The sequence below is a fragment of the Caretta caretta genome, chromosome 10, assembly GCF_965140235.1.
Source record: "Caretta caretta isolate rCarCar2 chromosome 10, rCarCar1.hap1, whole genome shotgun sequence".
Lineage (NCBI taxonomy): Eukaryota > Metazoa > Chordata > Testudines > Cheloniidae > Caretta > Caretta caretta.
Genome location: NC_134215.1, coordinates 54,891,351 through 54,918,090, shown reverse-complemented (window position 1 = coordinate 54,918,090; position 26,740 = coordinate 54,891,351). Strand labels below are relative to the sequence as shown.

At 41.3% G+C, this 26,740-nt stretch overlaps 1 protein-coding gene across 1 annotated transcript in view; it reads left to right on the top strand.

Moving 5' to 3' along the window:
* The first annotated feature begins 484 nt into the window (after positions 1-484).
* The window catches only part of KLF13 (KLF transcription factor 13), a 43,576-nt gene continuing 17,320 nt past the window's right edge, over positions 485-26,740 (top strand). The window contains exon 1 of the mRNA XM_048867108.2: positions 485-1,576. Within this exon, the coding sequence (XP_048723065.1) occupies positions 1,036-1,576 (541 nt within the window). The 5' untranslated portion in view covers positions 485-1,035. The remainder of the gene's footprint in view (positions 1,577-26,740) is intronic.

The following is a 26,740-nucleotide window of genomic DNA, read 5'->3' as shown; positions in this document are numbered from 1 at the left end:
TAGAAAGTTGTTTAATTCCTGCCTTTTAGAAATCAATGCCTATTAAATTGCCTCAACTAATAAAAGGTTAAATATACCGTGCCCTGAAGTTGTTAGGGAACTACAGAAGGAACAACATTAGAAAACAATGACGTGGTTAATCGTTGCACAACCCGGAAAACTAAAGTTCATGGAGCGTGAGAGAGAGAGAGAGCAAGCAAGCGCACGCGCATTCAGTTCACCAGCCTATTACTTTTCTGTATCATCTAAAACACCCCAGAATCAATGAGCTTGTTTCTGCAAGGAAGATTTCACAGAAATGAGCCAAAGATAATCTTCAATTTCTGCCTCCTGCTGAGTCATAAAGTAAGAAGAATTTAATTGGCTCCTTGAAATTTGCAAATGTGGAGGTTTCTACATAGACACATCGATTGGCTTATACAACACCTTCCCCGAACCAATCACATTCTTTGTTTCATTTGCCTGCTTTTATTCCATTGCCGACTCCAAGCTCACAGCCACATCTCTGTGTCTGCACGTTGCTGTTTTTTCTCTCTCTCTCTCGCTCTCTCAGTGCAGCAGCAGCAGCTGAAGTCTATGTTCATTGCTAACCTGATCAACCCAGGATGTGGCTTCTCTGTGACATCACACCCAGATGTTTTTCCATGCCACGCCCCCATGGGGCTCTGAAACACTCAGAGGAGCAATAACGGGGAAAGCTTATTCTACTGTCACAATGCAATGGACGGGTTAGAGAAACTGCATTTTTGTCATTTCATTGCACTCTAGAAGATCAGCGTTAATTCCCACTTAAAGCAACAAGCTGCCAGAGTTAGGATTTGCTCTTTTTTATTTCACTGGACTTTAAATGCCTTTTCTCTTTAGTGACAAGCTGGGTGCAATCTTCACAAACAGAGTGCATTTAAGATAGCTGCTCAGTCAGCCCTCGCTTCTACAAAGGGATCCTAAGAAATAGGAGGGGAAAAGTCTGCTTTTATTTTATTTTTTTTTAAAAAGGGAAAACGTGCAATTTTTTTTTAAATACACCTATGAAAAATGGCAACAGCAGCATACGTGGATCATTTTGCAGCCGAGTGCCTTGTTTCTATGTCCAATCGTGCTATTATCCACAGTCCCCAAGGGGACGCAGATCCCCGACCTGATGCAGCAGTACCTCCTCCTCTATCAAATGGAGAAAATAAGCGGGAAGTAAGAGAGACTGGGAAAGACAATGGATCGTCGCTGTTTGTGGTGGCCAGGATTTTAGCTGATCTCAATCAGCACGTCCCAAACTCTGCCACCGTTCGGATGGAAAAAACAGAGAGCATCGATCACAGGGAAAAACTAAGTCCTTCTTTTCATCCTCAGTTTGGGGAGGAAAGTGTCTCCCCAACCAGCAAGCGTGGCGAAGGAAAAGCAGCCACACCTACTAGCCTGGCTGCAGTAAGCGAGCCAAGCCCCAAACAAAGGAGCAGACGGGGAAGGAACCGGGCTGACCCTGAGTCACCCCAGAAAAAGCACAAATGCCACTACGTGGGGTGCGAAAAAGTTTATGGCAAATCTTCCCATCTCAAAGCTCATCTAAGGACCCATACAGGTTAGTTACTGGCTGGCCAAAGATTTATTCATTACAATTTGTCATAAATGAATAAATAAATAGACCTCCCTTCCCCCATCTTGCATTTGGCCAACATTATGATTTCATCTTTCAGAACTCAAGCCCACAATAAAAGTTTGGGGAATAATCATTCTAGTAGTCATCCATTTGAAGCTAACTTTATTATTTTTATTGCTTTAGTCGTACGTATGAAGTGTTAGAGGTGTAAGTAGATGGATCCACAGAGCTGTAATTCTCAGCTGCTAGCCCCCTCTCACGTAATTCCTCTTATCCCACCCACTGCTTCTTATGCCTGCATCCCCTCTTACCTACAGCTCCCTACCCTCCGCTTCTGGCAGTACCCTGAATTCAGCAGCCCATCACCTCCTATTCAAGCTTCAACACCCACAAATTTAAAATTAAACATTTTAGTGACACCTGAGTCAGTGTGTTTCTTTCTATGCAGTAGGCACTTGAGTGGCCCAGAAGAGAATGGGGAGAGGTTGAGAGAGACACCCAGGGAGGTATTTCCTGTGTTTCCCGCTCACCCATACACGTGTAAAAGCAATCTCCAAGGGGCTGTGGTAGCAGCTGGCCACATCCTCAGGTACAAACATCCATTTGAATGCAAACCACCAGCTGAGTTTGACCAGTGTTTGAGACTTTCTTAATTTGCTTTCTGTGAACTTTCATACAAGCACTTCTTTTGGCTTGCAAGAATGTACAGAGAAAAAGTAAAAGTCTTGTGAGTACTCACATGAAAGCGGACATACAGAATTGTGTGCTGGAAGTGTTAACATGGCCACCTTGAAACTTAGCCAAGCCCCACTCCTGGAGAGAAAAAGGTTAGGCCAGCCATTAGGGAGCACCACGTTAGGTGGCCAATGCTTGCTCGCAACCTCAGTCGTAGCGAGCACCTTGAGAACAACGCATAGACTAGAGCATGCTTGAATGGCCACTCTCTGAATAACTTCAAACAACGAACACATTTGTAACAATTCAAGTCTGGCCACAGATAAATAACATAAGGAAAAATAAAAACTAAATACTTGGAACAAATTACCAGCCATAATTAGTGCTAGCTTTGAGGTAGATGACACGATGTAGATGACGCCCCTCCCTTTTCCCCTCTAGTGTTGCACATGGGATGAGAGCCCTTCTGGTTTTAGGGTTTGAGTTCGGTGTGGGGAAGCGGCGAGAGTAATATGGAATTTTAAGTTGTGTGTGGGCAGTGACATATCCCCTGTGCCACATGGCCAGAGGCAGGCCGAATCCTTGGTACCGTAACTTGCCTTGCACTGTGTCTTGTCCAGCTTTTGTTTCCTCTGACTGATGCAAAAGGTTTTGCTGCTTGATTTTTGAGGAAAGTCTGTTAACATTGCCCCCTTATGCTTCATCTTTGCTTTCCTTTTAAATGCAAGATAAAGTTGCAAGGTTCCTGAGCTCTCAAACTAACTAGAAACCCAGAGAGGGAGAAGGGGAACGCCTCTCTCTTATGAGGAGAACAAGGGATAGCCATGGCTGCCCTCTGGGGAGAAGGGGGTGGAGCACGTCATTCAGGGGCGGGCTGGTGAGCTGGAGTCATTCGGGGACGCTGGCTTTGCTCCAGCTCTCTCTCTTTTTTTCAAATCTCCCTTTCCTGTAAGTTTACCAGCATTGTAGGTTTTAATTTGTTGTTGTTGTAGCTAGTGGTACTGAGAGCGCAAGCGCAAGAGTGCATGCGTGTGAGAGAGTAAGAGGAAAAAGGGGAAGGGACTGGTTTTGCCCTGGGAGTGGCAGGACCCTAGGGGACTAGAGCTTCTTTGTTCAAAGCTTCCCACACAGACAGACACTGGCGACGCAAAAAAACAGTCCTGCCAAGTTTCCCTCATTGGCAACAAGACTGTCTCTGTTTGGATTCAGTTTCAGACAGGTATAAATGTCTCTTGCTCTTGTTATGAAGCATTTTACAACGTGTTTCAATGAGACATTGAAAATCTTTATTCCCTTCCCTCTCCACCCTCCCCTGCAAATATCATACAAATTGTGAAAAGCCTGAGAATAGCTCACACCAGGCCAGGAGTTCAGCACATAAAACTGGTAGCCATGGCTAGGGGAAGGGTGAACATTCTTTTTTACAATAGGTGTGGTGGGATCTAATGATTGGAACAGGGACCTTAGGAGGTCTGAATTCTCCTTTCTGGCTCTAACATGGTCTTAAAGCAACCATGGCCAAGTCATACGTGTGCCTCCATTTATCCATCTGTAGAATGGGGGTGGTAGTGCTTACCCACCTCACCAGGATCGGGTGAGGTTTCGTTAATTAAAGTTTGTAATATATTTTGAGAACCTCCGATGGAAGGTGCTAGAAACAGTTCTCTCAATAGTCACCCCACAATGTGATTACAAAGAATCGTGACCACAGCATGTACAAAGTTCTTATAAGGAATAGAACTGCTCGCACATTTTGTAGCACTGAAATAACTTGTATTCACGTGCAAGCTGAAGGTTAAGAACAGCACTTCAGGCTAGAAGTGGGATATCTGTGATTGCGATGAGACATACATGTATAGCACAGCTTGTGACTTGCTTGAGACACGTACTCAGCAGTCTGCTACTGTATTCCTAAATTAAGGTTTTTACACTACATTTGACTCAGCCAGGAAAGAAGGGGCTAGATGGCTGAGGATCAGCTCAGATGCTGTTGGTCCAAATCCAGGCCAGATTGGTAGAGCCTGAAAGCTGGTACTATCTAATGGGTGTTTAAAGCCTTAAAGGAGATCCCTTTGTGGGCTCTGTCCAGTCTCTAGTGGACTGGTGTTCAAAGCAAAAAAACCAAAACAAAATTAAAAAAAACTCCACCCAGTTGGCACTAGTTAGCAATTGTAGTCTAGGTGGAGGGAACAAGGATTGAATGACCAAGGAGACCAACATGGCCTTCTTTCTTTAGGCCTTGACTGCAGTAGAGAATTGTATCAAAAATAATTCTCCACTAGTGCTTCTACCAGTCCAGCTGTACAGGTGAGCCTGCCAGTGTGAGCCCAGTATTGAAAAAGCTCCTTGGGCTTCTCACTTTTTACCACCATGTCAATTAACCACTCCCATGCCTGTGAATGCCATATGATTTATAAACCTGCAAGCTCTAGAGCTAGATAGAAAAGGTTTTCTATCCTCCCTCCCACAAATACACGCCTTCTTTTCATGCCCCCTACCCCACCTCTAGCCTGGAGTTCAATATAATCACAGGCCACGGAGTTCTTAAAGTCCTAATGTGTACCAGCAAGCTAGATGCACTGTAAGTGTGTAGATTTGAAGTCCAAACTCAATCCTACAGGGACTCCTGTGGGCCTCATAAGCTGTGTAATGAATGATCCACACAGATCTCATGCGATGCTCAAGTTTCTATGTCCAAAGTTATATTGATCCTTTTGACCTAAAGGTCCCATGCAGTCCTGTTTTTTTAAACAGTTACCTCTAAAACTATGGAAATTCCTAAACAAAAACTTTAACGAAACATAGAGAAGAGTATACTTGGCAGGGTTATCTTCCCATTCTCCTCTGAAGAAGGACCAACTCCAGCTCTTGTGCTTTGGGGAAGGGAGTGCAATTTGAAAAACCTCTGTGGTTTGAATCCCCATCATGATTCATGATTCAGGAGTGCATAAAGGGAGCCAATCTGGATCCTTCATTGCTGTCTGGACTCTCACTCTCCCCCATTACTTCCTCTCAGGCAGTACTGCTTTTATTTTTCCATTGCACCTGCATCCTTCTATTGCTGCAAGAAGGGGAGAAGGTGCAGAAGAGGAGTTAATTTAATTAGACAGGCAATTCCCTTCTGCATCACTACCCAATTCCTTATGCTTTTGCTCTCCTCTGCAGCGTAAGTGGAGAGCAGCATTTAGTAAAAGATGTACATGTTTGCCTGAACATGTTGATATGGGAGGAGATGTGGCTGCCCATATTAATATAATAAAGCTAAGCTCAAAGATTGTGGTCAGCCTCAGTCATTTTATAGTAGAAAGCCACACAATTTAAGCATAAAGAGTAACCAGTATAATACAGATGAAAAATAGACACTGTAGGCTAAATGCCCATTTTCCCAGTTACTGGGAAGCACAAAACATGGGGTCAGATCTTTGGACCTCAGCAGCTGCTCTGCACTGTTTCAAGCAGTACAAGGCAATCCTATAGTTTTCTTAACTTGCCTCTTGAGGACTGTCTGTGCTCAGGACAATCTGTGGATGGGATACAGTCACCTCGGCAAATCATACACCACTCTTTCCATGCACCAGAGTAAGGGCACGTCCACAAGGAAGTGGATGTGGCCAGAGAGTCCCTGAGCCAAGTTGAGCTCTGGCTGCTGGAATGGCCTCCTGAGGCTGTGGGCAGCTAGGTGTAAGTTAGAGCAGCCTTGGGGCTCAGTTTCTTCTCAGTCCCAGGCTCAGGGAAGTGTAAAGGGAGCTTAAAAGCCAGCTTTTCCTCCCCTCCCCCAGTCCTGCACTGAGCACAGCTCGGCTGGAGAAGAGACTTTAGCTCACATAGTATAACTCAGCCTTTTTCTATCCAATTAGGTGCCCTTATTCTTTATAGGCTAAACATCTGTTGAATTTACATAGGAAGAAAAAGTTATTTTACTTTCAGTTACATTCACTAATATCATGAAAATTTAGCAGTGTGCAAAATCTGTTCACTTGCTCTTTGCCACATGGTTAACTATAATGAAAAAAAGGATGCTATTTCACTCAACCTTGTCCTCAAAATCATTGCTCATTCTGGGTGAGCAGAGTTTTGCAATGTTTCTTTGTAGGGCTGTCAAGTGATTAATTGCACTGTTAAATAATAGAATACCATGTATATAAATATTTTTGGATGTTTCTACATTTTAAAATATATTGATTTCAATTACAACATAGAACACAAAGTGTACAGTGCTCACTTTTTTTGATTTACAAATATTTGTGCTATAGCAAACAAAAGAAATAGTTTTATTTTTGAACATAATTCTACATTTGTAAGTTCAACTTTCATGATAGAGAGACTGTATTACAATACTTGTATGAAGTGAATTGAAAAATACTATGTAAAACTTTAGCGCCTACAAGTCCACTCAGTACAACTACTTGTTCAGCCAATCACTAAGACAAACAAAAAGAAAAGGAGTACTTGTGGCACCTTAGAGAGCATATGCATCCGATGAAGTGAGCTGTAGCTCACGAAAGCTTATGCTCAAATAAATTGGTTAGTCTCTAAAGTGCCACAAGTACTCCTTTTCTTTTTGCGAATACAGACTAACACGGCTGTTACTCTGAAATAAGACAAACAAGTTTGTTTACATTGGCAGGAGATAATGCTGCCTGTTTCTCGTTTACAATGTCACCTGAAAGTGAGAACAGATGTTCCCATGGCACTGTTGTAGCCGGCGTCATAAGATATTTACGTGCCAGATATGTTAAAGATTCCTTTGTCCCTTCACGCTTCAACCACCATTCCAAAGGACATGCGTCCATGCTAATGAGGGTTTCTGCTTGATAATGATCCAAAGCAGTGTAGACTGACATGTTCAATTTCATCATTTGAGTCAGATGCCATCAGCAGAGGGTTGATTTTCTTTATTGGTGGTTCGGGTTCTGTAGTTTCCACATCAGAGTGTTACTCTTTTAAGACTTCTGAAAGCATGCTCCACACTTTGTCCCTCTCAGATTTTGGATGGCATTTCAGATTCTTAAACCTTGGGTCAAGTGCTGTAGCTATCTTTAGAAATCTCACGTTGGTACCTTCTTTGTGTTTTGTCAAATCTGCAGAGAAAGTGTTCTTAAAATGAACAACATGTGCTGGATCATCATCGAAGACTGCTTTAACATGAAATATATAGCAGTATGTGGGTAAAACAGAGCAGGAGACATACTATTCTCCCCCAAGGAGTTCAGTCACAAATTTAATTAACACATTTTTTTTTTTTAAAAAATAAGCATCATCAGCATGGAAGCCTGTCCTCTGGAATGGTGGCCGAAGCATGAAGGGGCATACGAATGTTTAGCATATCTGGCACGTAAATACCTTGCAATGTCGGCTACAAAAGTGCAATGGGAATGCCTATTCTCACTTTCAGGTGACATTGTAAACAAGAAGCCGGCAGCATTATCTCCCGTAAATGTAAACAAACTGGTTTGTCTTAGTGATTGGCTGAACAAGAAGTAGTACTGACTGGACTTGTAGGCGCTGAAGTTTTATACTGTTTTGTTTTTGAGTGCAGTTACGTAACCAAAAAAATAAATAAATTACATTTGTAAATTGCAGTTGCACAATAAAGAGATTGCATTGCAGTCTTATATGAGGTGAATTGAAAAATCCTATTTATTTTGGTTGTCATTTTTACAGTGCAAATATTTAATAAAAATTATAAACTGAGCACTCTACATTTTGTATTCTGTTGTAATTGAGATCAATATATTTTGAAAATGTAGAAAAACATCCAAAATGTTCAATAAATTTCAGTTGGTATTGTATTGTTTAACAGTGTAATTAATCAGATTTTTAATAGATTAATTTTTTGAGTTAATCACGTGAGTTAACTGCGATTAATCAACAGCCCTACTTCTTCATAAAAGGGGCTAGGAGCATCTATGCACTTTAATTAGGACAATGTTGTCTATAATTTGAAAGTCATCTTCTAAAAAACAAGTTGTCAGACTGGTTACTGTGGAGCTTAATGAGCACATACATGGCAGAAGGGTTAGACTGGGAAATTTGAATGAAAGGCTACTGGGGTCCCGTAGAGGTTGAAAAGCAGAGCATTTACATAGAGCATAGATTCTGAGGCTCAGCAGGATGATTTTTTTGGTTGGTTTCAGGTGAGTTTGCTTTATATCCTCATAAATGGGTTTTGTTTTGCATATATCAGTGCAGACCAGTATTGGAGAAATCCTGGCTCCATTGACCCCCATGTGAGTATGAACAAACTGCTTCACAAGATTAAAGAGAAGTGTGAGCATACGTAAATGAAGAAAGGCAGATCAAACTTTGTAGAGCCCGACAGACACCAGAAACTAGTGTTGCTACATCTCTAAAAACCATGGACTTTGTTCAGCCCAGGTTTCCTCTAGTCTCTGCCACTAGAAACCCAGGCAATGACTCCTGAAGGGGGAAAAAAGTCCATTGCGGGAGGGAACTACAATGGCCGAAAGTTTTTCCTAACTCTCCCTTTACCTGTGAGCAGAGTGGTGGTGGGAGGAAAAGGAGGAGGAAAGGACCAGTTCTTAGTCAAAAGAGGGTGAGCTGAATGAGGTGCAGCTGGGTGCAGGGGACACACTATTGTCCTCTGAGCTGCTTTTGGGCTCCTCTGGACTCCCCAGCAGAAGATGCAATGTCATGTCCCTCAGACCCTGAGGACAAGGAAGTTAATGCCACTGCCTGCTCTTTGTCTGGGCTGACTCCTCTTTAAGGCACAGGAAGGAATAAGTTGCAGTTTGGGTGAATCTGGGTGTGTGCGCATGCCAAGTACAAATCACCCTCCACACACCTGTATTTGTATTCCTCCTTCCCACAGATTAAAGGCAAAACCTACTTCCTGCCATAGACCCCAGGATAAACAAGTGAGAGCAACATTTGTTGTGGTTACAGTAGGAATCAATCACTTTTCTATGGAAAAGCGTTTTGAATGACCTGCAGAGGATTTTGATGCCATGATGTAAGCATTTCTCTCTCTCTGTAGGGCTCCGGGAAATATTTGCGTGCGACATGGTTCCTGGATAAACAAAAACTTTGCCAAATCAGAGTTCATTATGAAACAAGTGCATGGAGTTCATTTTTTTTTCCCAAGGCATTTTTAAACTTTTAAAGCACAAGAGTTGCACTGTGTTATTGTCTGGCTGAACATGATTATGGCATGTCCAAGAGCAGAAACCTGGAACTTGTTTATATAGGACATGTGGTTTCTAGTTCTGTTTTATAGCTTAAGCATGTTCCAACTCCCACCGTCCAAATAATCTTGGATCAGCTGTTTGGAAGTCAGATATTGCTGACAAAGCTGAAAACTAGGCCACAGTCCAAATTAACAACCCTTAAAGGGTACTTTTTATAGTATTTCACTTTCTAGATTTTTTTTCCTTACCCAGTTGGCTTTTGTTAGCTAGATTCACATGGGCCGTGTAAGTTAATTATCTTACTGTATATTGTTAGACAATATGGGTTATTTAAGTGCAGCCACTGAAGTCAGACACACACATCCTGTATTTTTCAGGTTGTGCAGACTCAGCTGTTTTCATAGAGCCTCTACTCAGGATAACGGTAAAGTTTAAAAAAGTTCAGCTTGCCATCTTGCAGCTACCATTGGAAAAATGACCTCATGAGTTTGGCTGTGCATTCCCCCCCCAATATAAAAACACTTGTTAACCAGGAACATTGGCTAAGTCAAATAATATTGAAGTGAGCAGATCCTTAAATGACCTCTTGTCCAATGCAATGATTTTCTGTCATCGGTTAATGTTTCTGTGACACTCTCAGAAACTATAATTTTTTTTGACTGTGATTACTATTCAGAGCTGTAACAGATAGATCAATAAGCTGCCTTAGCTTTATCATAGGCAAAACTTCTACCAAGTTACACCACAAAACTCGCAAGGCAACATTCAGTCATGAATTATGCCAGCTTCTGCAAGTGGTTCCCTTGAAATGAAAGATCTGCACAAAGGAGAGAAGCATTGCTGTAACCTCCCAGGCTGCCATGGGCCTGTAGGCAGCCAGAGTCTGAGGTGGGAGGGGTGTACTGATTAGGCACATAGCTGGATAGCCTACACCAGCTCCAACTTTGAAGATGCTTTCTACTGAGGAAAGGTAGTGGTGCAAACGCTAGTTGCCCCGTTCCAGGGTTGAATCTAGATGATGTGCAGCAACTGACTGGGGTGAATTGAGCCTCCCTAGCTAAACATCTGTCAGTGTTTGCATTAGAGGGATTTAGAATAGAGTCAGTTGACTAGGATTGGAACTTGGCCTGCAAGCTATTAGTCCCTATTCAAATGTTTCTTGCAACAGTTCATTTGGAGTATCAAGCTCTTTATTAATTTGAGGGCACAAAAGTTTATTTGGTACTTTTTGTGCATATGCAGAGCCACTCTATAAATTAGGGCTTGAAGCTACCAGTTTACACTTGTAAAAAGAATGCAGTACAAACACCTATGTACTGTGTTGTTTTGCATGGATTATAAGGCATTGCTGTAATAAATAAATATGGAGATACTACTAAACTTACATGGATGTATTCATTCAGTACATAATCATGGGATTTTTTTTTAAATGCATACACATGTAACTTTAACACTAGCAGATAAGCTACCAGTGTGCAGGTAAGACAAGACAGCGTGGGTAGTATTTGAACAGGTTTTCCTTGGCTTTTTTGTTTTGTTCTGGTCATTGATGCACTTTCCCAGGCCAACAACATTATTACCTATTGCAAGGAATTGCACACAGCTTTCTTCTGAACACACTTCTAATGGAGGACTGAGAGACAGTCTAGTCAATGGAAATTTCCACTCAGTTGATACACATCTACATGAACAGCACCAAAGTTCGCACTTTGCATATACACCCTGGATTTTGTTATACAATAAAATTAGCAAAGGGCGGGTTTTAAACGCTTATAAACCAGCCAGAACAAAAAATTATTGTCACTAGTTCACATGACAGCACATCTACTAACCAGGATGGCTATCCCTGCCAAGGTTCATTTTCCTATCTACTCTTGAAGTTTTCAGTAACAAAAGTATGAAGATCCTTTTCCCCCATCAGAAAAAACTGCCCCCAGACCCCACACTTTCATCATTCACAGCAACACCACAAAAGCTTCCGCTCATTCTCAGTCTGACAACCAACATTGCAAATTTCAGCCCAAAAGGAAAAATTCAAACAAAGTTTTAAGCAACTGAAAATAGGATTGGTTGGCAATCAGAACTATCGCAGTCTCTAAATGAGATATCTAGAGTAATGATAAAAGCCAAGGGATAGATAACTAATAACTAAGAAAATGTAGTGAGTTGATTAAAATAATGGACTCAGTTTCACTTTTACACACCAAGGTATGATTATCTCTGGCTAATCATGCCCCTGCCTTCAATGAAGTTCTGTCCGTTACTATGTCTGATAAGGAAACATGCAGCTTTATTTTTAAAAACACAGAATTGTGTGTTTCATTTGGAGAGAAACCACTTCCCCTCCTCACCACCTGTGTGTTTAACAAGCATGGCATCAACATGTACCAAAAAAACCCACGCCCTTTTGTACAGCTTGTTTGAACATTTATAGCGCTCTTCCCCCCACCGCACCCCCATTTTATGCTGAACAGGGGGTGCTGTGGGTGGGTTGAGCTTATTGATGCTTGATAGTTTAAGTCAGTGTTTCTCAAAGTGTGGGACATGCCCCATGTGGGGAGAGGACACTGAGGATTAGCTGGAAGTGGCGTGGACAAAGTTCTTAGTAGTTCCGCAGAGCAGATGTTATGGCTGGAAAAAAAAAAAAACCAAACAAACTTCAGAATGTGAACGCAGTGTGACTGATGAAGCATCTGCCTGAACTTGCCAAGAACCTGAAACAGTAGCTTTAAGGTGTGATCCTAATCCATTTATTACAGTGGGTGCTCTCAGAGATCAGTGGCGATACTTTAAACAAAAAAATTGCTAACTATTCTATTTCACTGCTCATCAAAGTACACAAGCAAAGAAGAAGTATATATCCAGTGAGGTGTTTGGGAAGAAATGTCTGAAGATGTATATATTAAGGTGGGAAAAGCTTTAACTACACATCAAGGAGCGATGGTGTGTGAGAGAATGCAAATGGTCTCACTTTCCTGGGGGGAAGCTCAGATTTCAAAAATTTGGGAAACTGATTTAAATTGATCCCTGAAGAGTCATGCAGAATGTAACAGCTTTTCAAAGTAACTTCTAATCCCCTATGTTATAAGTCATGATCAGATAAAGTGGTGTTTTAAGTAGTATAACCTCAACTTCTACCTCCAAATACATGTCTTATAGCTACAATCCATCCTCTGTTTCATGGCCTGGATGGTCTCTAACTCTAAAGTTCCATTCCTAACAGTCCTCATTGTTTCTCCAAACTTTGTAGATGTTCAGACACCTGCTTTTCCATCTCTAGGATAGATCAGAGTTCTGTAACTCTCAAATGCAGAGACACAGAAGCTACCAGAGTTTAAATCTAAACCAATCAGGTTTGAAACAATATTTTATTACTAGAAAATGCCAGGCAAGCAAGCACCAGGACAGTTTCTTATACTTCCTCTTACAGCCAGCCATGGAAGGCCTATAGAAATACAGATTTCCCCTAACAGGATCTGTAGCTAGACAGTATTGGAACTCAACATTCGTTAACTCCAATAAGGATTATATTTCACACATTTGCTAATATCTCTTTTGCACAAGCTTCCAGAGAGCACAGTAGGTCAGAAGTTAAGCAGTTTCTAATTTAGTGCAATAATTAACCTCTCCCTGCCCCTCCTTACCAACCTGCTCTACTTTTTTCCTTTTCTTCCTACTTGGAATGAATTTTGTAAAATAGTAGTGACTGTTGCATGCTGAAATATGGAACACGGGGCCAATTCTGCTCCCAATTATACCAATGTAAATGCAGAGTAATTCTTTTAGCTTCAGGGGAATTATTTTGGATTTATGCCTGCGTAAGTGTAGAATTTATAATCAGTATCTGTGTTGTTTTTATTCTGTTTTCCCATCTTTAACAGGGATAGCATCATTTCCGGTCATTGTATTACCAGTTCTAGTGGGATGGGGTTTACGCGCACGCGTAGGAGGCGGCCATGGCATTCTTGGAACCCAAGAATGATACATGAGGACTATTTGCACTACATTTCGCCTAGGGACTGCCACAGTGTTTACCAGCCTTTGGATCAGGGAAACACACTTCAGGTTCAGGTCAGGGGCTTTTCTTTGTTTTAAAACCCCTTTTGCTGATCTTTGAGGCAATAATAACAGCTTTAAAAGGCATGCCTATGCCCCATCTTAGGCTTAACTCGGCAGCTTGCTGATGACTGGAATTCAGGAGAAGAAATCTAATATTCAGGGACCAATTTTAATAGATAGGCATCATCAGAGGCTTTCAAGAAAAAGTTGATAAAACAGGCTACACTGGCCTCTCTGCTGCATGCACCATTAATAGGCAAGCTTACAAAGGAAATTGCCACAAATGGTTTGGCATGAACCTCTTGGCAGCCTTGGAAACTGCCTCATACGTTTGGACTATGTACAGGTGAAGAACATTTGGGAGTGAGATTGCCAGACACTGTATTGTCTCAAGTTGCAGTGGGGGAGGTTTAGATTGGATATTAGGAAAAACTTTTTCACTAAGAGGGTGGTGAAACACTGAAATGCGTTACCTAGGGAGGTGGTAGAATCTCCTTCCTTAGAGGTTTTTAAGGTCAGGCTTGATAAAGCCCTGGCTGGAATGATTTAACTGGGAATTGGTCCTGCTTCGAGCAGGGGGTTGGACTAGATGACCTTCTGGGGTCCCTTCCAACCCTGATATTCTATGATTCTATGATTGTACTAATTTGCACAGCTCCCATTGCAGAGCATACAGATACAGCCCTATTGAGAAATTGGTTTTAAGTACTGCTTATCAAAATACAGATGTTCAGAAGCAGTCTCTTCAAAGCAAAATGTCAAGCTTTCAAAAGCAGGACAAACATGTTGGTCCAGATTCTCAAAATAAAATTTAGAGCCCCCCCCCCTCCCTCTGAGGATCTGGGCTGCTGTTTTGCTGCTTAAAGTTAGTTTAGAGTATGAGGTTGACTGAACCCTTTATTACAGCAACTAGACCTAGCAAATGTGTAGTTTCAGGTTGAGTGTAAGCTCTCACCTGAGGCATACAACAAGGTCTAGTCAGGGAAGGGCAAATCAAATTTAGACTTTAACATAATTGTTTGTCAGTTAAAAGCCATATAAGAAACTGGCCTATTATCTCTGCGTACAGAATTTTTAAAGCTGCACTGCTTTAAAAGGGAAAACAACTTCACTGACCTTATCAAAGGACAATCATTTAACAATGTACTAATTTTAAACCTGTGTCTAGTCCCTCAGTATTTCCTTCCCTCGCTTCCCTCCCCTCCCCCATTTAAAACAAGATTGTTTACCCTACTTGGCTACTGTTAATTAAGTTCTTAAGGGTTTCATAAGGTGACTAATAAGTCCAGCTTATCATTTCAAAGAAATAAATACTTCTTTGTATTGTTGATAGGGTAGAGGAATAACTGATTTCCCCACCTCTCAGACTCATAAGCTTTGACCAAAAGTTTAGGTGGAGGACCAAATCCTGCTCACCTCACCTCCAGCGATTTTCTGTCCTTATCCTTTTTACTCACCGAACACAAGTCAAGGATATAGGGCCATCTGAGCCTTGTCCCATGTGAAAGCTGCACAATTGCACGTGGCCATTTGATCACTTAATAGCTGGTTTGTTGATTGGGTTTAACAAGTCTATGCAAGACTTTAGGTTATGGCTCATTTGTAGTAGAATATTCTGCATACCTATAGGCCAAAGAAGATTCCTAATAGCGTGTTGTGAGCTACCTTTATTTGGAGTCATAGTATAAATTGCTTGGTTGGATGTCTGGATAAGCGTTTCAGCTAATCCATTTGTGGCAGCATGGTAAGGAGCAGATATGACATGTTTGTCAAAAGCAATAGTATCAAACAATTGACATTTTTTGGATGCGAGTTCTGTTCTGTTGTCACTTGTAATGAAAGCTGGGCAACAAATCATGTTGTCGTCTTCTTAGTTGTATAGCTGCTGTTACAATCTCAGTGGAATCCATGTTCTCATCTGCAAGCCAATAAATCTGAAATACTATGGTATTCGCCTCATGAGGTGTTGGTTGTGATTTATGCATTTACTTGCTTGCTGCTCATTTTCTGGGCCTGCTCTAACCTATACCAGAGGATGAATTATATCCTTTCTGCAAGTCATTTGAGCTATCCTATAGAATTCCATAACAGGGATGTAACTATCTATTGAAAAATAGTATATAAAAATAGGATATTAAAAAAGTTAATAGAAAAGCATGCTTTATTACATTTTACTGGACTTTTCCATAAGAGAAGATTTCCTGGAAGACGAAGTTTTTCTGCAATAAAAGCGTACATTTTGCAGAGTATTCCACCAAAACCCTTTCCCTCTGTACATGCAAATTATGGTAAATCTATTTCAGTGTAGCCAGACAGCAGGTGCACAATATCAAAAGGAGAGAAATGAATCACAATTCTCCTCTCCCCCACTTAAAAGGGCAGGCTTAACACAGGTTTGTTCATTTCTTAAGTTGAGATACTATACTAGTGCACAAGGCAAGTTTGTCCCAGGCCCTAGTAATTTAAGCTTTGGCAAGTAATAAGGACCTTCCTACTGTTGTTTGCCTACCTGTTACAGCAGCACTCATCATGGCAGCTATAGCATCACATGACATGCATGCTACCTATGGAACACAGAACCTCTGTTAAGGAATCATCCATATATAAAAATTCACAAACACTAGCAGCTTTTACAGGGTTTTTAGAGAAAGGTCCACTGCAGCTTTTTAGTCTGATTTCCCTTTCATTTATTAGCCACATTTTGCCATCAAGCTGGTGTGGTATTTTGTTTTTGATATGTGTTTTAAAACCCCCATACATTTCTAACTTTTAAAAATAGACTTATTAAAAAAACAGTAAGGAGCTGTAACGGGGAATGCAAGGGAGAGCAGGGATTGATAAGGAAGCTACCCATTGCTATCTTTGTACATTGCTTTGTTAGAGCATCAAGATGGCACAGATTCTGTTTTTAATAATAAAACTAAAATAAGCTAAATATTAAATACTTATAAAACATTTTAATAGTTGAAAAAAGCAGCACAACGCAACTGTAAGAATGTGGTCAGTCCATTCACAGGTAAGTTGGGCTGTTTTCTGACTTACTGAAATCAGATTTGGATTTAGCTATCTCTAATATGGCTGTATTGTATCCAAGATCTAAAGGAATTTCATAGCAAAAATGTTTCATATGCATGTTTTATAACAGTGAGTGTAATTAACCATTGGACCAAATAAAAGTTTACCAAGGGTCATGGCAGTTTCTCCATCACTGAGAATTTTTAAATCAAGAGACTATGTTCTAGTAAATGACATGCTCTAGGAATTATTTTGGGGAAGTTCTATGACCTGTGTTATACAGGATGACAGACTAGATGATCTCAGTGGTTCCTTCTGGCCTTAGAATATGATCAAGGTTTAAAAAAAAAGCAGGGGGTACCCCAAATCATTAGCCTATCTTGAGACATTGGAAAGGGTCCAGATTTTCAGAAAAGGAAATCAGGCCCAGTTTAAGGTGTCACAAGTGGCAAAAAATTGAGACACCCAAAATCAATTTTAAGTAACAAATTTATCTGTCTGTATGTGAAGATGTACAATTTCAGTGAGGCCATGCCTATGAAAGACTATCGAGGTGAGTAAACAGTAATACATAGCCTCTTTACTCTTTCTTCACCTGTAGTGAAAAGGTGGGAAGTCTTGCACGCATGAACTGACTTAAGTTAGACAGTTGTCCCACTAATGTGGAAAAAGCTTGCCCTAATTAAGTGACCACATGTAGGTTTATGACAGGGATTGGTAGGGGTTGAATGCTGAGCTGCAAATATTGCTTTTCTAAAAGTTTACTCATTTTAAAAAGGAGGATCATGGAATAGAACTCAAAGTATTTCACAGACTCTTTACTAGAAAAATGCATATCCTGGATTATAATGGTGAGTGAGGCTTGAAAATCTGGGCAGAAGCTTTTATAGAGTGAATATGACAAGTTTATATACACATTAAGAGGCAACTGCACTCTGTCAGGCAGTCAGAACATAGATCTACTGTTTGGTTATCAGTCCATAAAACTACTTCTCAGAGCTTACCATTCACAGTAGCTGGAGCCTGTGTTTTCATTGGCTGAGGCTGCTCATAAACTGCTTAAGTACCCCCAATGGCTCATGCACAGCCATCCATCATCAGAATAAAAATAAATCCCCACCTCTCTCACCCTTACGTAAGGGTTAAACTCATAGTACCAGATTGTGTCACTCTGCTATAACACATCTTCTGTGATCCTAAATCCTAAAGTCACAAGCCTTGGCCATCCCATGCCACTGTGGGCTTACTGATTAAACACTAAAGTTCACACAGAAATTTGCAGTTTCCCACCAGGGACCATTTTATTGGCTTGGCTCATTGAAAACTAGGGTTACCAGATGTGCCAATTTTATAGGGACCGTCCTGATTTTTGGGTCTTTTTCTTATATAGGCTCCTATTACCCCCCCACCCGCTGTCCCGATTTTTCACACTTGCTGTCTGGTCACCCTACTGTAAACAGACCCCGCAGCCAATCTTGTGAGGTGTTCCTGTAATGTAATGTGTATCCTCAACACCCACTAAAGCCATAGAATGTGAATTTCAGTGGAGGCAATGGGTGCTTAGGATCTTGCAGGGTTGGGCACCAAAGCCTAAAAATCACAGGTCCAAGTCCTAGATGAAGCACCTGTTACTCTGTCAGCCTGTATAATGGAGCATTCATCTCTTTAAAGCCTTAATAAATGTAAAGTCTTGTTCTCAATGAGCATGTTATATTAAAAATTAGCAGGATGAATGATAAAAATGGATTCATTAATATGCCCATAGAGAAGAGACTGATTTATGGAGGTCAGATGATTTATTCTTTGCAATAATTCAGGCAGTTGCCAGACATCAGTGACTGTTCATAGAGAGGTGGAGTACCAGCGGTTGCTGTAGTTCTGAGGACTTCAGCTAGGGGCTCTGATCAGCCCTCCGAGCACTTCTCTAGGATCTCATGTCTTGTTATTCTTAACTTATTACCTCAGCACACCTTTCAAGTTCCCTTTATTTCAGCAGGCAACCTATGATGTATTCCACACTGGACTAGAAACATGCAAAATTTATACTTTGCAAAGAAATCTTTGGAGACACTTTCTCTAGGATATTTCCAAAGAAGAATTAAGTCACCACTACACATGAATTAAACAAAGTCAGCCACAAATATTTAGCAATCTACACCCTAGAGCAATAATGGACTGGGGGGGGGGGGGGGAAGGAAGAGGCCTAGAGGGATAAGTCTTCAGTGCCCAGGTGGAGCTACTGACAAATGCCTAATGTAGTCTCTGCTGGGACTGTTTGAGTTCACAGAATAGGCTGGCTCCTACCAAGTAACTCTGAGGTGGTGGAAGAATGATCTGGACAACAGTTCATAATGGAAACCTTGTGCTTCTACCACAGGTTTCCCCTCTAGACTCATTTTATTCAGTTGCAGGGAAGATTTTCTCCTCCTGGTGCTCGAAGCAGCAAGACTACTGTGAGTAGGGGGAGTTGCCTTTCTTGGCTTCAGTTTCTGTTGACAGAAGGTTTTCATTAATCACCATATTTACTCTGCTGCTGGGTGAGCCTCATCATCATCCCATGGCTGACTCACATGTTGACATTAGTTAGGTGCTTGTGGCAAGAGTAACATGAAGCAACAAGTTACAAAATAAGGCCCCAATCCTATAATTTATCCCTGCATCCACAAGGCTCCCCTTTGACATCAGTGGGCTCCGGGGTCTGCCTGAGTAGAACCAACTGCAGGATCAGGACCTATATTATTTTCTATATTGAATGTTTAAATGAGGTCAGTTTGTGGAATAACTGGGGAAAATAAGTCCAGCATTTGTAAGGCACCCATCACCATGGCCCCCTTGTCACTTTACAAGGCTTGAATTGAAGAGGAAAAAAATCCAATACATCCTCCTTCATGCTAGCCACAGGGTGGAACCCGGTCAGGCAGTTCTGGGGATTAGCTCCACGCAGTTCAGTGCCCCTTCACTCTTCCCATTACACCCTCTTCCCACTCTCAGAGTCACAGTCTGACAGCTTTGTGACTCAGCCCTTCAGCCAGGGAATGGGTGATGCCCCCCTTCCCGGGCAGTCTTTCCAAGTCTTCCTGAACAAGCAGTATCGGGCAGTCCTCCCACCCGCTGCCCTATGTCATGCCCATAGGCACTGAGACAGTCTTCCTACTCACTGCCTGAAGCAATACCACTCTGCAGTGGATGGTAGGGAAACCCAGACCTGCCCTTGATAGCTTATAGCCTGCAGTTACATCCCACTTACTACTCTCTCTTGCTTGGTCCTAGATTAACTCCCCCTATGCCTCTCCAAGATTTTTATTCTCCAGCCTTCCTAACCAGACCCCACTTTCTTAAGTAAACCCTTCCTCACAAGTTCTTGTCTCCCTTCCCTTACCTCAGAAAGAAGCTACAAACTTTTTTCTTACTGCCTATGGTTTCCACCCTCCTGGCTTTATAGAAGCCCTGCCTGTTCTCTCACAGGTGAGCTTCCTTCTAATTAACTGCTTCCCCACAGCCTAAATCTCCCCCATTTGCAGCTTAATTGGCTGATTGGGCCCATCTGGCCTAATTCCACTCCTTCAGGGCTAGTGCAGGGATACTGCCATAGGCCAGGCTTCTCAGACTTGGGTTCTCACACTGTGGGTTCTCAAATTGGGGATTGTGGCCCCTCAGGCAGTTGTAAGGTGGTTACATGGGAGTCATAAGCTGACAGTTTCATGTGGCTGACAGCCCTGAGCTCCCATTAAATTACCCCCTCTTTTTAATGTGTGTGTGGGGGGGTCACACACAAAGGCTTGCTATATGAAAGGGGTCACTCATACAAAAAAGTCTGAAACCCACTGTGCTAAAGGCAAGGTGCTTTGTATAACAGGTGTGGGGTAGAATGTTCTAGTTCAACAAACTATTGGCTTGATGAAGGAATTACTGGGTCAAATTCTATGGCAGGGTTATGCAAGAAGTCACATCTGACTATTACCATTTCCTAACTCTTGACTTTCCAACCTTAACGTTCTCTTAAGGTAGGATTTTAGGTAGGGGAAAAAAATCTTTTTGCTTTGTCATTCAGGAAACCCCAACTCATATTCACAGGGTATTTTTTTAAAAAGGATTCTTCCCTCTGTGCCATTCACACTGGTTGTTTAAAAAAAAAAATCTGTCCTCTTTCTTTCACCTTGACATTGCTATTAAACTGTTAATTGAAATAAAATAATTGATGGGGACCTCTCCAAAACCCAAGAGTTTGATATTTCAAAGTGGTTTGGAAGATGATGGAAAGCTGCATGACACCCCCTCCTCCAATCACACAGTCTGGATTTAGCACTTCCCCAGCTTAGCATAAAGCAATTTAATTATCTTGACTATAAATGCAAAAGTCAAAGTGTTAGATATTGATTCCCCTCCCTGGAATAAGCTATAAGAGAGAAGTCAAGTCACAAAATTCTCTTGTTTTAAGGTACTGGAGTTTCCACTGCTCTATTTTCTCCTTGGGGGTGGGGGAGAGGGCTTTGTGGCCCGTGGAATAGGGAAGGGAATTGGTGCTCCAAATAGATCAAGATCTGGTGGGAATTCCCATCATTACTAAGTAGAAATTACATGCTTGGTAATCATGAGAACATAACGCTGAGATGAAACCCATCATATAGCATGATACAGGATTTGCTGTTAGATTGTATTGTTTTAGAATAAGAGCTCCTGGGGACTGGGACCACGTCGTCTTCTGTTGTGTAAGGTGCTGAGCACATTGTTGGTGCCCAGTCAAACAGCAGCATAATTCACTGACCAATTCCAGAAGCAAAGGGGCTAAAGACAGCCATTATAATAAAGATATATTCCTGGGGTCAAAGGCTCATTGGCTCAACAAGGAAGCACAATATATTCATGGCCTATGCAAAAGTGCAGACCAGAACAGACCTATATACATCATTAGAGAAGGTGAAGAGTATGCTCTCACTATCATCATTCATACTTGCATTCACTTAGGTTCCAAAACAGCCACACCTCTATTTGCTATGAGCTGGGGCTCTTTGATAGCATTTGTTCTACCTAGAAAACTCCAGTTTTGCTAGAGAATGAGAACGTCAAGCAGGAGTGGAAATGGCTGTTAAATCCTTTCATACAGCGTATTATGTTGTCATCCTGCTGGTTTTTCTACTCCAATAGGTTTTACTGGTGCATCAAATTGAGCTGCCAGCTGTACTCTCCCTCCTTAGCTAAATGGTGGACATATGGCAGGGGGATGATTTTTCTGAATAATTACCACAAGAGCAGCTTTGGTTCAATCCTTTAACCCTACTGCATTCAGGGTATCCTAGCTAAGGAGCATTCAGCTGCCTCTTCCCTTTTTAGTTAGGCTAGTGCTTTTCAAAAAACTTATGTTGTTGCCCAAATATTTATTACACTGCTTCAGACCTTACTTCTTGCCCCAAACACACCCATCTCGTTCCTCATTTCCTTCTTGCCCTAGGCCTCAGAAGATTACTTTTCCCGGATGCTAAAGCCTTGTGCATATTCACCCTGAAGATTTTGGATCTGATTGTGTGTATCCAGATTTTTATGGAAAATACACACACAGGCTCACTAAATAAAAACAGGCACTACCTATGTGCTGCTCTTGTCACTGCTTTACAGTATCCTGCCTCGCCCTGATGAACTTGCTTTTTGTAGTGACAGGTTCAAAAGAGGAAGGAAGAGGCAAGGCAGAGGGTGGGGTGTGAGGAAGGAAGACAAAGCAAATTTTTCTTTAGGATGATTTTTAGAAGCCAGGAACTGACTAGCATTGATTGTAAAAGCTTTAGTTTTGCGATACAAGGCGGGTGTGGTAATATCTTTTATTGGACCAACTGTTGTTGGTGCAAGAGACAGAGCTCTTCAGGTCTGGGAAAGGTACTCCAAGCATCACATCTAAATTCAAGATTGTTCAGAATATGTGGTAACTCCTTATGCTAAGGAACCATTCAAGATAGAGTACCCCCTTAACACCTCTGCAGTCAGAGGACAAAAAGAGTAGGTTAGTGGGTTACAGATTGTTGTAATAAGCCATAAATCTAGTGTCTCTGTTTAGTCCATAATTTACAGTGTCTAGCAGAATTATGAAGTAAAGCTCCCAGGCTCATCTTTTGAAAGCATTGTGCAGGTTTCCTTGAAGATGAGGACTGATAGGCCAGAAACGGAGTGATCACTTTGTGAAAAGTGTTCATCCACAGGTGATAGGAAAATAAGACAAAAAACACCATGTGTGTACACACTCTCCTTACCTGATTAAAGTTTTGAGATGGCAGGCATGATGCTTCATGGTACAAGTGGACAACAACAACAAAACAAAAACCTGTAGCTACAGCAGCACCAGCCTTTCAATATCTAGCTCCAGTAAGCATCTGAAACCAATTAATCCCCATAAAGACTCTGGATCATCTTTTTAATTAATTTTAATTATTGAAAAGGAGTCAAGTTTCACAACCACCAAGCAGGATATATCAATGTTTGGATTGCCTCTAGTGAAGCTCAATGGAGAGATTGTAAAGTACATGTGGCTAGAGAGAGGAGACAATTACAGAGCAGTAATTGTGTGTCTGTGTGAAATAGTGTTTAAATCATATTAATCCATATGAGTCAGGTGAAGATATTTAGAATAGGTTTGGTTTGGAGATTTTACTTAATGCTGTTCGCATAGCAGTTGGATTACTGTGATTGCCACATAGGCTTTGCCATACCAGATCAGAGGAATAGCATGTTTGGTGTTTTGCCTCTGGAAGAGGTCTATGCTTATTCTGGAGAAAGGGGAACCTCTCAGTGATGCACATGTCCAGTGTGAAGTGCTGGGGAGTGTTAGGAAGTTTCTTTCTTGTCCCCTGTCCAAATTGGCTGATCCCTGAAGTTTAAGGTTTTATAGCTTCTTTGCAGGATGAGGCCCCAAGAACGTATGATCATTTATTTGCATGCTAGTAAGGACTAGCGGCTCTAACAGGGATTTAGGCAAGTTTTATACATATATATATATATATATATATTATACATTTAACAAAAATACTCAGCTTTAATGTTACGTGTTGGCCAAAATGTCTATGGGAAAAGCACTAGTTTATAGAGTACTAAGGACTAATGGCCTGAAGAATTTCTCTCTAATATACAAATCACATATGTATTTACTAAGGACAAAAATGCAGCTGGAAGTAGTGAATGCATTTGGGTAATGTATGGAAGCCTAAAAGACAATTTCTTAGCAGCCCTCAGAAATGAAGTTCTGTTTTATTTTGCCCCCATTTACTCTCCTGCCCCTCCCGCCACAATAGCTTTTTTACAGGCAGGTCTGTCCAGAAGTTTAGCTTGCTTAGGAGCTCTTGTGTCTTGATAATTTTGTCCCCTGCAGCCTCTGTGCTTCAGAACTGTTAGCATTTTGTGCAGGAACAGCTGAAAGGGGCATGTGGTTGATGTAAGCCTTCTCTGTACCATCATCATCCTGCCACCTGCCCTGCTGATAGGAGTCTAGACATAAATCATGGCAGGTAACAACGTCATATTCAGTAAACACACAGCCTGACACAGACTTCCCATGCACACTGATTCTTTGTCATGTGAGGGAGCGAGAGACACACACCAATAAAGCAGGCATTTGTTGTTGGACAGGGAGAAAGTTTGTCTAGCAGGTAAGGCAGTGAGTGGGAGTCAAGTCTGTTGGGTCTAATTTCTAGCTATGCTACTGACCTATGTGACTTTCCCAAAGACAGAATAAGGCCTGCTTTTAGAGATGCTGCAGATAATGGGAGGAGAGAGTACTTGACACCTCTGAAAAGTTTCAGAGTAACAGCCGTGTTAGTCTGTATTCGCAAAAAGAAAAGGAGTACTTGTGGCACCTTAGAGACTAACCAATTTATTTGAGCATAAGCTTTCGTGAGCTACAGCTTAGGGTTAGGGTGCATCCGATGAAGTGAGCTGTAGCTCACGAAAGCTTATGCTCAAATAAATTGGTTAGTCTCTAAGGTGCCACAAGTACCTCTGAAAAGGTGGCTCCTAACAACCATGCTGAAGAATGGGATACAGTCCTGGACCTTTAACATTTCACCTATTCTTCAGAAAGTTTTATTTACAGGATCCTGGTGTTTTTCCCCATGGAATTCACTTTGCAGAGCACAGTGGAATTCACAGGCTCTGGGATTGTAAAGAACTTCACAGAAATGCTTTGTGAAGGTTTATTGACCTTTGTAAAGTACACAAATCCTAGGGGTAAGAAAAAAAAATCTCTGTAGATGTGCAAAGTTACTTACTATTGTCAAGGCGAGGACAGGACATGCATCTCATATCCCCTGCTACATGAACATTGATGGAGTTGTGCAGCTCAAAGACTGTTTTGCACATACAGTTTGCAACCACACCACTTACACTTGCATTTTTGCACCTGCTGAAGTAAACTGTGTGTGCAAATCTGAGTACTTGCAAACCTATGTGGTTTGCACCTGCAATCAAATAATTGGAGGCACAAATACTCAGCTTTGTACCTGCAATGGTACAGTGTAGGCAAAAATTCCACAAGAGTACATACAAGAAAGTTAAGGTCTGAATAGACTAAGTTTGCAGAAAGTCCCCATTTCAAAGGGGCAAGAGAAAACCATTGTTATGTGTAGGATTCTCGTTCAGTTGCTAGTTTATTCAGTTTGAATATCACTTTGAGCAGCTGACTAGCAGATTTGTACTACGTGGTCCTGAATGATTTCTAATTAACTTCATTCTTTTGAAAGCAGAACTGTTGTAAACTGCTGCATCACTCTCTCACTATTTCTCATAATGGCTCAGGAAGACTGAAGGTACATAGGAACACAAGTAGCTTTGCATCACACTACACAATTTACATCTCATAGCTGAACACTGAAAGGAAATCATGTAAGGCTCTTTAAGGCCTACTGCAAGGATGGAGGGCAGTCCCTCACTCGCTTTCTCATCATGTACCTAATAACGCAGCAAGTAATGTTCTGTGATTTCTATATACCAGCTCTTATGAAGGCTGCTAAGAGGAGTTTGCATACCTAACGTTATGCAATAATGTTTTGTTAACCCTGCCCCTGCTAGTTGGTTTTTGGAATCCTTCATTGTTATAAACTAAAAAGTCTAAAAGGAAGTAAAAATGGTAATAATTTGTCTAACTTTCTACAGTATTGTCACAATTTGATGAAAAACAGCAAATTGAACCAGCCATTTAGGTGAGCAGTAGGAACAGAGGAGAAGCATTTGTTGAAATCACAGATGAAGTTGTGCTTTTTTGTTAACCATTTGACATCTAGAACGATAATTGCCAATGTAATAAACCTCAAATGTCAAGCTTCCAGCTTTAATCAGGAAAGGCTGCCAAGAAATTTTAATAAAGACCATTAGTAAGTTACCACAATTAAGAAATGCTAGGAAAACAAATACGCACCATGGTCTATGAAAATAGAACATTTTACTGTCACTGTTTGAAGTGACAGTACTGGCAATATAAATGGGTTTTTATTTCACATTTTTATCCAAAATGATAGTGGGGAGAGGACAAAATTGAAATTTTAACAAAGAAATCTCATCCTTCAACCCTTAAATTTTCCAGGCAGCTTTGTCTTGGGATAGTTTTTTCAGTTGCACTACCTTACCTTTCAGCCACTTACTGTTTCCTAGTATGAAATGGCTTGGAATTAGGTTACTGAATTTGAAGGTGGAACATGAAATAGGATGTATTTAAGTGCAAAGAGATGCACCTAGGCGGAAATAATATCTAGGCTAAGGAGAGCTCAAATGCTTGTTAATATGGTGAAAGGAAAAGGATTTGGGTGTGGTGATAAATCCGGTGTTCGGATTCTTGGGTTAGTATGCAGGGAAACAGGGTAATAAGACACTGGCTTGTATTAAAAGTGGTATATTATTTAAATCCAAGGAAATTAATCCACCACTTTATAGGGCTCTTGTTAGACATATTTTGAATAGCATGTCCAGTTTTGGCCTCCTCACTTAAAGAATGATACACTCTCCAACTTAGCTTTATAGTATAGGCAACAAAGATGATCGTTATAATGGAGAGTAACTCTGAAGGGAATGCTTAATGAAGCTGGGATTATTTAGCCTTAAGATAACAAAGAGGTGTCTTGATTAAAGTACAGTATTCTAAAGTAGCTAAGGGCTATTTGTGACAGGGGCCACTCCCCTCTTGTGAGTGCCTCCTGTCAGTCAGGTGTGAACCTACACATACTCTCTCTGTTCCCAGCACCCCCTGTTGACTGTTAACCTCATCAGTCAGGTCTTCAGG